Source organism: Centruroides sculpturatus, unplaced genomic scaffold (assembly GCF_000671375.1).
Source record: "Centruroides sculpturatus isolate CEXI.00-Female unplaced genomic scaffold, Cexi_2.0 scaffold938, whole genome shotgun sequence".
NCBI classification, from domain to species: domain Eukaryota; kingdom Metazoa; phylum Arthropoda; class Arachnida; order Scorpiones; family Buthidae; genus Centruroides; species Centruroides sculpturatus.
This window is the reverse complement of record NW_019385371.1, coordinates 28,653-46,623: the sequence shown is the minus strand read 5'-3', so window position 1 is coordinate 46,623 and position 17,971 is coordinate 28,653. Positions and strand designations below refer to the sequence as shown.

General features: G+C 32.8%; 1 protein-coding gene across 1 annotated transcript in view; it reads left to right on the top strand.

Annotated features, from left to right (window-relative positions):
• LOC111638239 (smoothened homolog) overlaps positions 1–17,971 on the top strand; it is a 62,098-nt gene that overhangs the window by 15,831 nt on the left and 28,296 nt on the right. The window contains exons 3-7 of the mRNA XM_023383900.1: positions 538–746; positions 4,824–5,049; positions 12,226–12,232; positions 15,470–15,475; positions 16,163–16,267. Of these exons, the coding sequence (XP_023239668.1) occupies positions 538–746; positions 4,824–5,049; positions 12,226–12,232; positions 15,470–15,475; positions 16,163–16,267 (553 nt within the window). The remainder of the gene's footprint in view (positions 1–537; positions 747–4,823; positions 5,050–12,225; positions 12,233–15,469; positions 15,476–16,162; positions 16,268–17,971) is intronic.

Genomic DNA, 17,971 nt, shown 5'->3' with positions numbered 1-17,971 from the left:
GAAAAATGTTAGATTTAATGAAAGATTTTAAAACAAGTTATAAATGATATAATGAATTAATTTATTAACTATAAAATTACTTTTTTAAATATATACTATAACATATATTTATGCATACATTGGGTGTCTGTAAAGTTAATGTGCAGTGAGAGATTTATAAACGTTAAAGTTATATGTATGGCATTGCATTTGAGACCTGTATGTTGTGGGTCCTGCATTTCCACTTAACATTAGATGGTGTTACTGCTTGCTCACAAATGTTCTGGCTTTTGGAAGACTTATTTGTCAATTGCATAATTTTCTATGGAATCTGGCCTGGTAGGTTTCTGGACCTCACTCTCTTGAATTTTGGGGCCTCTGGGGATATTTCCAGCATTTGGTGTATAAGAAATTTTATTTTTATTAAAACTTCATTTAAACCTTTTCCACTACACAGTAACATTTTGGACACTCTGTAAATATACATTATGTTGTATACTTGTGTAAATTTTTGTTTTACACAATTAATAACACAATTAAATACTTGTGTTATTATTTTTATTTTGTTTAGTATTTTTTCCCAATATTTTTCAGATCACTTTCCTTATTGATTGGAAAAATGCAAATAAGTATCCAGCAGTAGTTATCTTTTACATTAATATTTGTTTCCTAATTAATTGCATTGGGTGGCTAGCTCAGTTTACTCCTGGTGCTAGAAGAAACATAGTTTGTCATCAAGATGGTACGTTCAGACAAGGAGAACCAAGGTAAACTTAGCTTGTATATATTTTTAGAAAATAATATTGAAAATCTTTTACATTAATTTCAACTTATCTATATAATTTCTGCTTCAAATTATATTGCAGACTTTATTTTTAAAAGTTACAAAATTTATTGTATATGATTATAAAAGACATTTTGATGAAACCATATTTAGATTTTAATGTATAAGAGAAAATCCAATGTTTTCTGCCTCTTAGCCATGCTATCTTTTGCATTGGATAACACAAAAGCATTGGGTATATACCTTATCCCATTTCAAGATGGACATTTTAACACATGATTGACATATATAAAGTCAACATATCCCTGCAAGCCAGAATATGTAACCACAAATATGACATAACCAAGGGAAATTTCAACACAGCACTTGCCCATTTTGCTGTCAAACCTGAGGTTTCCCCTGCTGGGATGAAGCTACACTTTTACACAAGGTCTTTGACCGACATGACTTAAGATCCTTAAATGCTTTAGAAATCTGTATGACTGAGAAGAAAGGATGTTGTGTTAACTTTGACGACATTACAGTACCACAAGCATGGAAATATTTTATAGATTTGCACAGAATTTAATGTTTTTAATTTTATTATTTAATATAACTTCTTGNTGAATTGTGGCCAAAATTATTAAAAAAATTATTTGCTGGAAATTGCATATAGGTGTTATTTTCACTGGTGTATTTACATTTTGATTTAATTTTATACTCTTTATAATCTAAAATTTGTTTTTTATTATATGTGATTAGTAATAGTTTGTAGTTTATATTTAAATTATTTGCATTTATCTCTGTCAATCAAAAAAACAAAGAATAAAATAAAATTTCAATATTTAAATATAAGTAGAAAATAAATAAATTTTTGTTTGTATCAAAGATGAAATTTTTGCTGTTTGAATCCTGACTTAAATGAGATTATTACACTAGAAAATTCTAACTTAAATATTTATATTTTAAATTTATGTAGTTGAAAGATTTTTATAAAATATGAAAAATGTTAGATTTAATGAAAGATTTTAAAACAAGTTATAAATGATATAATGAATTAATTTATTAACTATAAAATTACTTTTTTAAATATATACTATAACATATATTTATGCATACATTGGGTGTCTGTAAAGTTAATGTGCAGTGAGAGATTTATAAACGTTAAAGTTATATGTATGGCATTGCATTTGAGACCTGTATGTTGTGGGTCCTGCATTTCCACTTAACATTAGATGGTGTTACTGCTTGCTCACAAATGTTCTGGCTTTTGGAAGACTTATTTGTCAATTGCATAATTTTCTATGGAATCTGGCCTGGTAGGTTTCTGGACCTCACTCTCTTGAATTTTGGGGCCTCTGGGGATATTTCCAGCATTTGGTGTATAAGAAATTTTATTTTTATTAAAACTTCATTTAAACCTTTTCCACTACACAGTAACATTTTGGACACTCTGTAAATATACATTATGTTGTATACTTGTGTAAATTTTTGTTTTACACAATTAATAACACAATTAAATACTTGTGTTATTATTTTTATTTTGTTTAGTATTTTTTCCCAATATTTTTCAGATCACTTTCCTTATTGATTGGAAAAATGCAAATAAGTATCCAGCAGTAGTTATCTTTTACATTAATATTTGTTTCCTAATTAATTGCATTGGGTGGCTAGCTCAGTTTACTCCTGGTGCTAGAAGAAACATAGTTTGTCATCAAGATGGTACGTTCAGACAAGGAGAACCAAGGTAAACTTAGCTTGTATATATTTTTAGAAAATAATATTGAAAATCTTTTACATTAATTTCAACTTATCTATATAATTTCTGCTTCAAATTATATTGCAGACTTTATTTTTAAAAGTTACAAAATTTATTGTATATGATTATAAAAGACATTTTGATGAAACCATATTTAGATTTTAATGTATAAGAGAAGTGTATATATAAAAATAAGTGTATGTATAGACTTACTATTATTTTTTAATGTAAAATAACTATAGTCCAAATATCAAGTTCATTTAGTCAAGTAATGTCAAGCCAGCATGTCCTAGCTTGATATTTTTGTCCCATCAGATGATATGTGCTATTGCTTAACTGCATTGTGAAGACATAGCTCCTAGGATATACTAGTGTGATGATCTGTGGGAATTATGTGATAGCATCCTCTTGTTGGATCTCATAGTGGATGGATTGTAGAGAGCAAAACAATTTTTTCTTAATTTGAATTCAAATACACTAAGATATACATATAGTAAAATTTCTTCCACATGAGTGTCTCTTCCTTTTAACTATGATATTGCTTTTACATGCAAATGGTAAACATTCACTAGATAAGTATTTTTTCTGTCTGATTCATAAATTACTTGAATCTACAGTTGTCTAGCCAAAAGAAGTCCAAAAATTGAGATAAGATAACTCATCCACCCAACAATCCTTAAAATTCTTCTCTGCAGCAGCATTAGGTAACATTACAATTATAGTGATCCCATGATAACCTGAACTCATCACATAGCAAATTATCAGAAATCAATCTTATGTCAAAGCAAAAATCTTTTACCTGAATTGGATGTTCAGATTAGAGTGTTAAAACTGTGCAATGTATCACTATTTGGCTAGATCAGCAGTTCTTAACAGCGGTGCGAGAGAAATTTCAAAAATTAAAAAAAAAAAAAAAAAAATACAAACGAGATGATCACATTCTCTACAAACCATGATATCCAGCAACATGGCATCCTCACTTCTTCATTTTCTACCATCTCACTTCTACACTCTCTACTCTATCGTCTCTCAGCACATAGCTCTTGTCATCAGTCGTCAGTACATGCAGTTAACCTTTGTATAGTGGGTTAGTCAGCTATGGTGCTATCATGATGTAGTGGAGAATAAACATGGGAAATTTTTTAAGTATTTTCCCATGCATTTTTCTCATTACTGTTTCGTAAAAAAATTTTTTAAACAGTTATGTCTAGTAAAGAAAAAGCTTTTTTTATTGTCACATAATTCCTTTTTTATGTGAATTTTTTTTCACAGTAGTTTTTGGTGCAAAAGGATTTTGTGGATATCACTGTTGTTCACCAGTGCCACGTAATTGCCCTTGACGGGTATATCCATCAATCAGTGCAGAGTGGTTAATGTAGTCACATTGTCAAATGCAGTACAGAAACTAGTTGAGATGTGTTCACATACCTTGAATACAGTACTTTTGCACATCAAAACAAAAGCCAGAAATTGCTTAAACTGATGACTTATGCATGGCTCTTTCAAAAAAAGAGCCTCATTTTAATAGAATTATTATGAATAAACAACAACAACCTAGCCATTAAAATTTAAATATTGCTTTTTATGTTATATAGTAATATATATTATAAATAAACATGGCATTTGTTTATGCAATAAATGTTTTTTCTTAAATGCATAGTGGAGTGCATTATTTCTAGTGCACTGTCTCTCAGCTCCCTTCTCCATCGCAGATCTGTTTGTTCCTTCTTATCTGATTGCTCATGCAATTAAAATTATTTGAAAAGTTTGTGTGTCTAAAATCACAGATGATGTCAGTCCTGATTTGGGCATTGCTGACATCAATGGTCACACAAATGTCAATTTTTAAACAAAATATAATGAAAGTGAAAATATATTACTTCTTTCAAGGAAAATGTTCCCATAAAATTTTAATGAAATATATGAAATATGATTTTATTTCTAACAGTTTTCTGTATTGATTATTACAATTTAATAATTAACAATTTTCTTGTATTAATGTTTTTTTTTAATAAATTACTTATAAAGAAATTCCAACAGAATTAATTACATTTCTGTTTATATACAAAAATGTACAGGATATTGCCACACAGAGAAGTATATAGTAGAAATATTTGAATATTCAAATTTAATTTTTTTTATTGTTTGAAGAGAATAAAACAGATAAACTTTGACATTGTATGCAAACTTATGTTTATTGATTTTAAAATACATATTGTAGTGAATTTCATTAAAATTCAATTCACTATTACTTAATAATAAATTTCTGTATATAATTCTAATTTCAAAATAAAAAAATCAGTGAACATTTTTTTTTTCCAGAAATGGTTCAAACTTATCTTGCATTATTGTTTTCATTTTAACTTATTACTCTCTGATGGCATCTATTGTTTGGTTTGTGATACTTGCATACACATGGAGCATATCATTTCGAAATGTGGGAATTCCAAGAGATTTAACAGAAGGAAAAGCAGCTTATTTTCATATGGTATCATGGAGTCTTCCTTTAATTTTAACAATCACTATAATGGCTCTCAGTGAGGTAAATATGGTTATTTATTTAGGATTATTATTTCAATATAAAAATTATATGTAATATTTGGTTAATAAAACTTGTAATGACATATATCCAGCAGAAAATTGCTAGAATCGAAATAAAACTTTTGTATAACTTGCCCCACTGTATACCTTATACTGTATCTCCAGAGTGGCTGTTGACAACATGGTATTTACTAGTACACAATCTAGAAGATGCCATCTCAAATACTAAAATATTTTTTTTTTATTTCACTTCAATATAGATGTAATTATAAAATAAGTGAAATAAAATGGAATATGAGAAGGAATCTCCTAAACTTTGTGTGTAGAGACATTATCAAATGACAAAGTTTTTTAATCATATCTTTTCATTTGTTTTATTTATCTATAAAATAATTTTAATGTTGATAATATCTAATGATATGAATTTAAGAGTTGATTACTTTGCTCTCATTTGCTATAGTGAACTCTAAGCTTAGTTCATATAGAGAAGCAAAAGCTATATAAAAAATTATATTCTGCTAATAAAAGTAAAAGCAGAATATAAATATGATTTATTTTCATGTAATAAATTTGATTTTCACTGCTGTTTTTCAAAACAAGAACATTGAAATGAAAATCATACTGTATATGAAAACAAGATGGCAGGTGATAACAGCTAGCTTGATATTTTTGTCCCATCAGATGATATGTGCTANTAAGAATTAGAAAATATTTTCTTCATACTTGTCATGTTTAAATATCTCTGAAAATTCAATGTTCTACTTATCAATGAATGTTTTTTGCTAGCAGAAAAGTTCATGTTAAAATGTGATTACTTTTCACAAAACAGACCAATTCACCAGAAAGGATGCCAAAATTATGCTGACATAATATTTTGTTGTTTTGCTTTTAGAACCTGTATGAACTAAGCTTAAAATTCAGGTATTATGTTGTTTTATTTAATTATTATTATTGTGTTATTTATAAATACATAATATACTAATTTACAGTATATTATGAAACTATGATAAAAACAATTTTTTGTTTTATGACAAGCCAAGTTTTTCAAATAAAAGACATACTTCCTTACGGTAAAAACTTGACAGATTGTCAATTGTCAGATCATTCAACAGAATGCCAAAATTTCATTTTGTTCACCCAATTGCTGTTTAGAAAACATTACACAAAGATTTATTTTACCATTATTTTCTAACTCAAAACTTATTAAGTAATAATTAAATTTATATGAATGTCATTTGAATTAATATAAAACAAATTTATACACTGTATACAGTGTAGAAATTATAGTATAACTGCTTAGTATAGTATAAGAATTATAGTATATTATTGTGACTCAATTTTTCACCAACTTTTCAATTAAATGCCAAACCAAGAAGAATTTTAATAATTCAGTGTTCCATATATAAAACTAAAAAGTAGAAAATAAAAAATACTAATCAAAAATTATAAAGAAATGCTTTTTATTCACACAAATGCATTAAAAAGTAAAAAAAAATTTTTTTCTATATTAGTATTTTTAGTATTATGTGACGAAAGATAAAAAGTGTGGGGCACTCATGTTTATAAATATTTTGTTATTGAGACAATGACCATACAAATAATTCTGGGTCAATTCAAATCCTTTTTTAAAATTTCAGCTAGAAACAGATGGTTATTAACACGAAGATACAAAAAGCAATGAATTCAGATGAAATTGCAATAAATTCTCGAATTTCCACCAGTGGTCTGCATATGCGTATAAATACAACAGATATTGACTTGAGTGATGTTTTAGAAAATTTTTAATACATTGTTATTGACGTTGGATCCTCAAAGAAAAGGTCAACATCAAATGTATATTGTATATTGTATGTGTTTTTTAATATCATATCATCACTGTTTTTTTAATGAAGAATTTTTTGTATCTTCATGTTGTTAACCATCCATCTCTAGTTGAAATTTTAAAAAAGATTTGAATTGACCCAGAATTATTTGTATGGTCATTGTCTCAATAAGTGAATTAATCCTTGGGCCTTTACAATTTTTAGTTATGCTTTCAGTCAATTTTTATGGGCTTCTCATGAGTGCCCCTCATTTATTTTTGGTTGCATAATACTATGAATACTGTGAAAGCTGAAAAAAGTATTTTTTATCTTTTTGTGCATTTATGTGAATAAAAAGTGTTTTTCTTAAACTTTTTTTATATTTTTTATTTTAAAAGTAACTATTCATTAATGCACAGCCTTAGTGTTATGTTCGTGAAAATAACGATAACTCGTAAACATATATAACTAGCTTTATTAACATAAACGTAACTATGAGTGAACAACATATCGTCGTGTCCAGGTCTAGGGGTTACAAACAACTAAAGACAACTCGTTGAGACAAAGAACATACACGAGGTCGAAGGTGTGGGGTGACCTAAGTAGGTCAAGGGGCAATTCCCAGTAGTGGTCATCCCCTGGCGGTTTACAAACATAACAATTCTCCCACACTTAATAAAATGTTATTTAAATTTGTTCGTTTAGATTTAGGCGTTGTACTGGTTTCCGTATTCGTGTTGATCTTCGAGGTTCCGACTCATTTCCATTTGTTATCGTTCGGCTAGATTCTCCCTCTTTCTCTGGGGGCTGGTCGGAAGTTGTTTTTGTCATTGTTTTTTGTTGCATAATGTCGTTACAGTTCCTTCGTCGTAGCTAATTGTGCTAGGGTGTGTACTAGCGCTAGCTGAGGATGAGTCCCTGTTGTTGACTGTGTCGTTGCACTTGTCAATTTTCTTTTTGTTGAAGTCTAATCCTATCTGGACAGGAGTTCTGTTTGTTAATTTCACACAGACGTAGTTGATCGTAATGTCTTTTTATTACGTATCCATCGTCGAGTTCAATTAAGTAGTGTACACGACCTAGTCGTTCGGCTACGATACCATATTTCCAAGGACCGGAAGTTGTGTAATTTCGGGATTGTACACGATCTCCCACACGATAAAATTTGTAGAATTTCGGTTGTTCAGTTATGTTCCTTTCGGAAGCTTGTGCCTGGGGTTTGAGCAAATCTAATTTTGTTCTTATTGTATGTCCTAATAGATTTTCTGCTGGACTTTTCCCGTTAGATAAGGGAGTCGCTCTATATCGGAATAATAGTTCATGAAGCTTCTGATGTAAGGTACCAGTTTCATGCTTCATACATTTGAGGTGTGTTTTTAAGGTGTGGCAGTATCTTTCAGCCTGGCCATTTGTGGCTGGGTGTCCCGGTGCTATTAGACTTTGACGGATTCCGTTTCTCGAACAAAACTCTTGAAATTCTTGTGACTTAAAAATGCTTGCATTATCACTTACTAAGATCTCAGGTAGACCAAATCGAGCAAAGGCTTCACGTAGGAAATGAATTGTGATTGATGTGTCTGGTGCTTTCTTTGTATAGAATATTTCCGGCCACTTCGATTTGGCATCAACGACAATGAAGAAATAATGATTTATAAATGGTCCTGCGTAATCGATGTGTATGCGTTGCCAGTTTCTTGTAGGTGTTTCCCATTTGTGTATTGGAGCTTTTGTTGGGTTTTTCTTAATGTCACAGCATTCTTTGCAACTTTTAACCGTATTCTCAATATCAGAGTCGATATTACGCCAGTAACAGTAGTTTCGGGCTAGGGCCTTCATTCGAACGATTCCTATGTGTGTAGAGTGTAGCTCTTGTAGTACTGCTGGCTGTAAACTTTTTGGGACGATTACGCGGTGTCCTCTAAACAGAATGCCGTTGTGTGTGGATATTTCTGGGTCGTACATATGGCCTTTGACAATGTCGTTTTTGATCTGTGATAGTTCCTTGTCAATTGACGATTCTCTTCGAATGTCTTTGGCCATGATAGTTCCGGTTGAGATATGTTTTACGACAGTGTCATGATAAGTATCATCGTGGTCTTCTGTTAGGGCTTCTTTTCCTGTTATGGGTATAGGATTTCGTGACAGGTAATCGGCATTTGTATGTTCAGTCGACTTCCTATGTTTGATGGTGTAATCGAAGTTGGAAAGGAAGTGCGCATATCTTAGCATTCTTGTAGCTGTCAAAACGGGTAGTTTCTTGTCAGGGTGTAGTATTGTCATCATGGGTTTATTGTCGACTATGAGAGTAAATTTTCTTCCATAGATATAATCAAAAAATTTTTTGCATGCCCAGAACACAGCAGTAGCCTCTTTATCCAGCTGGCTATAGTTTCGTTCGGCAAATGTGAGGGATCTGGAGGCAAATGCTATAGGCCGTTCTGTTCCATTTGGCATCTGGTGTGACAATATTCCAGAAAGTCCAAATGGGCTGGCATCTGTTGCTAATGTTATTGGTAGTTTAGGATTGAACGGGGTTAGTACCCTCTCACTGGTAATCTCAGATTTCGCATGAATGAAAGCTGTTTCCCATTCTGCTGTCCAACGGAATTGGGCGTTTTTCTTTAGGTGTTGATTCAATGGGTATAAGATATCTGATGCATTCTTTATGAATCTGGAATAGTAATTAACAAGTCCTAGAAATTGACGTGATTCTTCCACATTTCTCGGGCGAGGTGCATCCTGGATGGCTTTTATTTTGTCTGGAGACTTTTGGTGTCCTTCTGCACTAATTATATGTCCTAAATATTGTACTTTTTTTCCAAAGAATTTGCACTTACTAATGTTTACGTGTAAGTCGTTAGCTCTCAACTTGTCTAAGACATTCAGTAAACGGTTCATGCATTCTTTATAAGTTTTTCCTTGAATTATGATGTTGTCAAAATAAGCTACCACTCCTTCAAGATTTTGGGTAAATTGGTCAATGAACTTATGGAACTCATTTGGTGCAGATTTAATTCCAAAAAATAATTGTTTTGCTACATAGGTTCCACGGTGTGTTGAAATTGTTTGTATTTTCACACTGTCATCATCAACTGATATATGAAGATAAGCTTTGTGGATATCTAACGTACAAAAATAAGATCCATTCTGTAACTTATTGAAAATGTCTTCAATGCGTGGAATCGGGTGGTGTGAGTCGTGCAACTGCTTGTTGACTGTGACTTTATAGTCTGCACAGATTCGTACTGTCCCATTGGGTTTTGGAATGACGACTATGGGTGTTCCCCATTCCGAGTAATCCACCTTTTCGATGATACCCTCACTTTCTAATTTATCTAATTCCTCATCCACTTTTTCTTTCAATGCATAGGGGATTGGGCGTGGTTTTAGGAACATTGGTTTGGCATCATCTCTCAGTTTTAATGAGCAGGTATAATTAGGTATTTTGCCAACTCTGGAGGTGAACACGTCTGAGTACTGCGCTATGATTTTTGAGACGGATGTTTCTACTTTTGTTGACGAAATGTTGTTTACCTTAGTTGTATGGCTGAGTTCATTGATGTCAATCTTTAAACTCCAGATCCAATCTCTTCCTACTATTGCATTTTTTTTTTGAAGGGAACGACATACAAGTCCTCTATACTGTAGTTGCCACCATGTTTAGTTTGTACTTTTGCTACTCCTAAGGGTTTAAAAATATCACCTGTGTAACTTCGAAAGGTCACTTCCGTTTTTGCTATGGGTGCGTTTAATTGTAAACGATTGAATTTGTCGATACTGATGATAGTGACACGACTGCCAGTGTCACATTCAAAACGAACTTTTGTGCCGTTAACGTAGATTTCTGTGAGGAGTCTGTCATCAGTTCCCATTGTATTAACAAATACATCTAGAACGCTGTTTATATCAAAGTCAATTACGTGTTCGTGATTAATATTGTGGACGTTATGATTCCTGTTGATTGTTGATGTTTGTTTCCTTAGGGATGATATGCAAACTTTCCCTGTGTGACCTTTTTTATGACATCGTTCACATTTCAGCCGGTCTTTGACTCTACAGTTTATTGATTTATGGTTGTTTTTTCCGCAATGTAGGCATAGTTCTTCTAAATGGAGTTCGTGGAGGTTAAGTGGCTCTCTGCTGCGACTTTCTATTCGGCTCCTGTTACGATTTGACGGTTGTGTTTGAGGATGTGAGCGTCGTTTTGTTTGAGTATTTTTGGTAATTTTATGAACAAAGTGGTTACTTTTATATACTTCGTCGTTTTCTATTTTAGAAGCTTCTATGGCTAATGCAATTTCTAGCGTCTGTTCGAAGGTTAGGTCGGTTTGTTGTAAAATTTTCTCACGGATGTCGGAATCTCGTAAGCCACGTATGAACTGTACTCTTAACATTAGATCTATGACGGATTTTATACAGTCCGCATTGTTACAACTAGACTTGAAATCTGCGCTTTTCGAGAGTTGTTTTAACGAAGTCACGTAATTTGAGATGGACTCACCATTATGTTGTTCTCTGGACAAGAATTTGTGCTGTTCTGTTAGGGTATTTCGTTTGGGCGTTAGGTGATTTTGTAGTAACTTCATTAATTCGGCAAATGTTCGCTTCGAGGGTATTTCTGGTGCCGTTAGGTTGGTCAATAGCTGATAATGTTTCGGTCCAAGACAATTGATTAATATCATTACCTTAGCTTCTTCGGTAATGGCGTCTGTTCCGGTCAGTCCTTTGATTTTGAAAAAGTTATCCAGTCGTTGGGAATAATTTTCAAAGGTCTCGGACGTTTCGTCGTAAGTTTCGAAGGTTAGGGCTTGCGTTTGGAGGACTCGTTGAACTGATAGTTCTGGTTGCGTCTCCACTGATTGACTCTGTAATTTCTTGACGAACACATTTAGCGTTGAAATTAATTCTGTGAGTTCACTCATTTTATCCTTTTTGTCCTTGTTGCCAATTTTTCCTTCGTCGTCAATTTTATCCTCGTCGCCAATTGTTATATTCGTGGAAATAACGATAACTCGTAAACGTATATAACTAACTTTATTAACATAAACGTAACAATGAGTGAACAACGTATCGTCCTGTCCAGGTCTAGGGGTTACAAAACAACTAAAGACAACTCGTTGAGACAAAGAACATACACGAGGTCGGAGGTGTGGGGTGACCTAAGTAGGTCAAGGGGCGATTCCCGGTAGCGGTCATCCCCTGGCGGTTTACATACATAACAATTCTCCCACACTTAATAAAATGTTATTTAAATTAATTTTGTTCGTTTAGAGATTTAGGCGTTGTACTGGTTTCCGTATTCGTGTTGATCTTCGAGGTTCCGACTCATTTCCATTTGTTATCGTTTGGCTAGATTCTCCCTCTTTCTCTGGGGGCTGGTCGGAAGTTGTTTTTGTCATTGTCTCCCTTTTGTTGCGTAATGTCGTTACAGTTCCTTCGTCGTGGCTAATTGTGCTAGGGTGTGTACTAGCGCTAGCTGAGGATGAGTCCCTGTTGTTGACTGTGTCGTTGCACTTGTCAATTTTCTTTTTGTTGAAGTCGAATCCTATCTGGACGGGAGTTGTCTGTTTGTTAATTTCACACAGACGTAGTTGATCGTAATGTCTTTTTATTACGTATCCATCGTCGAGTTCAATTAAGTAGTGTACACGACCTAGTCGTTCGGCTACGATACCATATTTCCAAGGACAGGAAGTTGTGTAATTTCGGGATTGTACACGATCTCCCACACGATAAAATTTGTAGAATTTCGGTTGTTCAGTTATGTTCCTTTCGGAAGCTTGTGCCTGGGGTTTGAGCAAATCTAATTTTGTTCTTATTGTATGTCCTAATAGATTTTCTGCTGGACTTTTCCCGTTAGATAAGGGAGTCGCTCTATATCGGAATAATAGTTCATGAAGCTTCTGATGTAAGGTACCAGTTTCATGCTTCATACATTTGAGGTGTGTTTTTAAGGTGTGGCAGTATCTTTCAGCCTGGCCATTTGTGGCTGGGTGTCCCGGTGCTATTAGACTTTGACGGATTCCGTTTCTCGAACAAAACTCTTGAAATTCTTGTGACTTAAAAATGCTTGCATTATCACTTACTAAGATCTCAGGTAGACCAAATCGAGCAAAGACTTCACGTAGGAAATGAATTGTGATTGATGTGTCTGGTGCTTTCTTTGTATAGAATATTTCCGGCCACTTCGATTTGGCATCAACGACAATGAAGAAATAATGATTTATAAATGGTCCTGCGTAATCGATGTGTATGCGTTGCCAGTTTCTTGTAGGTGTTTCCCATTTGTGTATTGGAGCTTTTGTTGGGTTTTTCTTAATGTCACAGCATTCTTTGCAACTTTTAACCGTATTCTCAATATCAGAGTCGATATTACGCCAGTAACAGTAGTTTCGGGCTAGGGCCTTCATTCGAACGATTCCTATGTGTGTAGAGTGTAGCTCTTGTAGTACTGCTGGCTGTAAACTTTTTGAGACGGATGTTTCTACTTTTGTTGACGAAATGTTGTTGACCGTATGGCTGAGTTCATTGATGTCAATCTTTAAACTCCGGATCCAATCTCTTCCTACTATTGCATTTTTTTTGAAGGGAACGACATACAAGTCCTCCATACTGTAGTTGCCACCATGTTTAGTTTTTACTTTTGCTACTCCTAAGGGTTTAAAAATATCACCTGTGTAACTTCGAAAGGTCGCTTCCGTTTTCGCTATGGGTGCGTTTAATTGTAAACGATTGAATTCGTCGATACTGATGATAGTGACGCGACTGCCAGTGTCACATTCAAAACGAACTTTTGTGCCATTAACGTAGATTTCTGTGAGGAGTCTGTCATCAGTTCCCATTGTATTAACAAATACATCTAGAACGCTGTTTATATCAAAGTCAATTACGTGTTCGTGATTAATATTGTGGACGTTATGATTCCTGTTGATTGTTGACATTTGTTTCCTTAGGGATGATATGCAAACTTTCCCTGTGTGACCTTTTTTATGACATTGTTCACATTTCAGCCGGTCTTTGACTCTACAGTTTATTGATTTATGGTTGTTTTTTCCGCAATGTAGGCATAGTTCTTCTAAATGGAGTTCGTGGAGGTTAAGTGGCTCTCTGCTGCGACTTTCTATTCGGCTCCTGTTACGATTTGACGGTTGTGTTTGAGGATGTGAGCGTCGTTTTGTTTGAGTATTTTTGGTAATTTTATGAACAAAGTGGTTACTTTTATATACTTCGTCGTTTTCTATTTTAGAAGCTTCTATGGCTAATGCAATTTCTAGCGTCTGTTCGAAGGTTAGGTTGGTTTGTTGTAAAATTTTCTCACGGATGTCGGAATCTCGTAAGCCACGTGTGAATTGTACTCTTAACATTAGATCTATGACGGATTTTATACAGTCCTCATTGTTACAACTAGACTTGAAATCTGCGCTTTTCGAGAGTTGTTTTAACAAAGTCACGTAATTTGAGATGGACTCACCATTATGTTGTTCTCTGGACAAGAATTTGTGTTGTTATGTTAGGATATTTCGTTTGGGCATTAGGTGATTTTGTAGTAACTTCATTAATTCAGCAAAGGTTCGCTTTGAGGGTATTTCTGGTGCCGTTAGGTTGGTCAGTAGCTGATAATGTTTCGGTCCAAGACAATTGATTAATATCATTACCTCAGCTTATTCAGCAGTGCCCATATGCAGTATATATAACATATGCTTTTGCTTTCATCACATAAACTTAGGTAACTGTTTGTTTTTTTTTCTTATATATATATAAAAGAAAGAAACATAAGAAAGTCTATATAATATATATATATAAATCAAATATAAATCAACTGGTAAATAATAGGCCTACTGCTGGCTAGAAAAGAAAAAATACTAGTCAGAAGTTTTTTCAGTTTGTCCTTACAGCTTCCCAATTATTTATTCCTGGCTATGAGACTGCACTAATGTACTTCTGAAAAATAACTATTGTCATCAGTGATTTTATTATTAACAATATAATGAAGAGAAGGCTTCTTTATGTTTTACAAGTACCATGGCAAATCACAAAGACCAGTATTAGCTTTTAATTGTTTGACGTTTTATGGAGTCAACAGTCAGGCAACTCTGGAACTCTCCTTTGCTAATGGAACTTTAGTATTGAGCAAACTATATAGAAAACTCAATGACAGAGTTTAATGCAAAAATGTCAATGGCCTTTATTTCATTAATCTCCTCTCAAAAAAGTGTCTGAATTGGTGCAGAGACTACCAGCTTTAAATTCAAAATCAATGGGTCCATGTTCTCTTCAGTGAAGAGTCAAAAGTTCAGACTAAAAGATGATATGTGATATGTTCACATCTAGAGAGAGCCAGGGAACAAACCAGAAAACAGATTCATCCTTCCAACATTGGAAAATTGGTAAGTATGATGGCAGCAGACTTATAATGTGGAAGGTATGTAGGATTGATTTACAGTACTCCAAATGTTTGCAGGAAGTATCCTGACTGCTCAGAAATGAATGATATTTTAGAGGCCTCTGTTTTTAAGAAGTTTTGGTCAACTCATTTTTTGAATGATAATGCTTGTTCACATAGGGTTTATTGAGCTGGTTGATGAATACCTTGAAAGTGAAGATATTCAGAGGATGGAGGGACAGCTATATTTCCTGACCTGAATTCCTAAGAACTTGTCTAGAATGTCTTGGGAAGAGCAGTTGCAAGACATCATCCCTACATCTAGAGTAGGGCTTATTAAACTTTTTCCATTTGCAATCCCAATTATATATCATAGGTAGATAAAATAAATATACAAATAGTAATAACTTGATAATATCTAATATTTGTGAATGTCATTTCATATTACTAACTATTTTTGATTTAATAGAAATAAATTGTAATAGTCAAATAGAACAAACAATAATTTAGTAATTTTGGACATTTAAAACAAGTTTTAAATTTTCTGAAATTCTTTACTAGTCAGTAAGGAAAAAAGATATTGTAACTTAAATCAAATTTAAATTTAATTGAAACAAATTTAACATATATTTTATTACTGCAATGATATAATATTAAGAATTGTAGAAAAATTAATAAGTTATATTTTAAACTTACCCATTATCAATTGTTAAAATAATCATTTTGTTTGTATTTATTATTACATTTTTAAACAACTGACTATTTAGATACAGTGGAACCTCACTTAACGAGCATCTTGCATAACGAGCAAAACAAATTGTTAAAAAATGACTTGCTTAACAAGCAATGTATCACATAATGAGTGACAAGGAGAGGGGAAGTCCTGGATTGTGCAAATGCTCCATCAGTCTATGTTTAGCACTTGTTCCACTAGCATGGTATATGTTTTGTTGGGTATATAAATCAGTCAGCTCGTGGAGGATTTCTTCTGGTTCCTGTTGCTTTAGCTACTGTAATTGGAATATTTTTTCTATTGAGAGGTATANTTTCATCACATAAACTTAGGTAACTGTTTGTTTTTTTTTCTTATATATATATAAAAGAAAGAAACATAAGAAAGTCTATATAATATATATATATAAATCAAATATAAATCAACTGGTAAATAATAGGCCTACTGCTGGCTAGAAAAGAAAAAATACTAGTCAGAAGTTTTTTCAGTTTGTCCTTACAGCTTCCCAATTATTTATTCCTGGCTATGAGACTGCACTAATGTACTTCTGAAAAATAACTATTGTCATCAGTGATTTTATTATTAACAATATAATGAAGAGAAGGCTTCTTTATGTTTTACAAGTACCATGGCAAATCACAAAGACCAGTATTAGCTTTTAATTGTTTGACGTTTTATGGAGTCAACAGTCAGGCAACTCTGGAACTCTCCTTTGCTAATGGAACTTTAGTATTGAGCAAACTATATAGAAAACTCAATGACAGAGTTTAATGCAAAAATGTCAATGGCCTTTATTTCATTAATCTCCTCTCAAAAAAGTGTCTGAATTGGTGCAGAGACTACCAGCTTTAAATTCAAAATCAATGGGTCCATGTTCTCTTCAGTGAAGAGTCAAAAGTTCAGACTAAAAGATGATATGTGATATGTTCACATCTAGAGAGAGCCAGGGAACAAACCAGAAAACAGATTCATCCTTCCAACATTGGAAAATTGGTAAGTATGATGGCAGCAGACTTATAATGTGGAAGGTATGTAGGATTGATTTACAGTACTCCAAATGTTTGCAGGAAGTATCCTGACTGCTCAGAAATGAATGATATTTTAGAGGCCTCTGTTTTTAAGAAGTTTTGGTCAACTCATTTTTTGAATGATAATGCTTGTTCACATAGGGTTTATTGAGCTGGTTGATGAATACCTTGAAAGTGAAGATATTCAGAGGATGGAGGGATAGCTATATTTCCTGACCTGAATTCCTAAGAACTTGTCTAGAATGTCTTGGGAAGAGCAGTTGCAAGACATCATCCCTACATCTAGAGTAGGGCTTATTAAACTTTTTCCATTTGCAATCCCAATTATATATCATAGGTAGATAAAATAAATATACAAATACTGTAAAACATTAAATTTGTTTGGTTCATTATCAGTTAATTCTAAATAATTCTTTGTTATACTTATAATTTTATCACTTAGTACTATTTATTTGACAAAGGCAAATTTGCATATTAATGGGATGAATGTAAGCTATTTTTGCATAATGAATTGAACCTTTGACGAATATTTGATACGTAATGAGACAAGACACCTTCAACATTTTTCAGGCTTGATCAACATTTTGATTTTATAATCATCAATGATGAAAATGTTACTTCACATAAATATGTAATACAAAATGGCAGAAATGTGTTTAGGACCATTTCAGAAATTGTTGAAAAATTCCAAGACAAAATTCATTTAATTAATGATTATTTAAAAACCTCATGTTTTAGACCTTTGTTGCTTGATAACTCAGCAAATTTTTCTTGAGCTTTTAACAGCAGATGACTGAGATTTTTCATTTCAATAGTGTATGGTGGTTTTTGAACCCAAATTAGTTTTTTGTAATTAAAATTTAAAGGGAAGTAATTCTGAAACTGTGTCCCCAAGCAATTCAAATGATCAATTATAACTTTTAAAATTAAGTCTTTGGGAAGGTCATTTTCAATAAGTAAATGATCTGTAGTTGTAAATATTT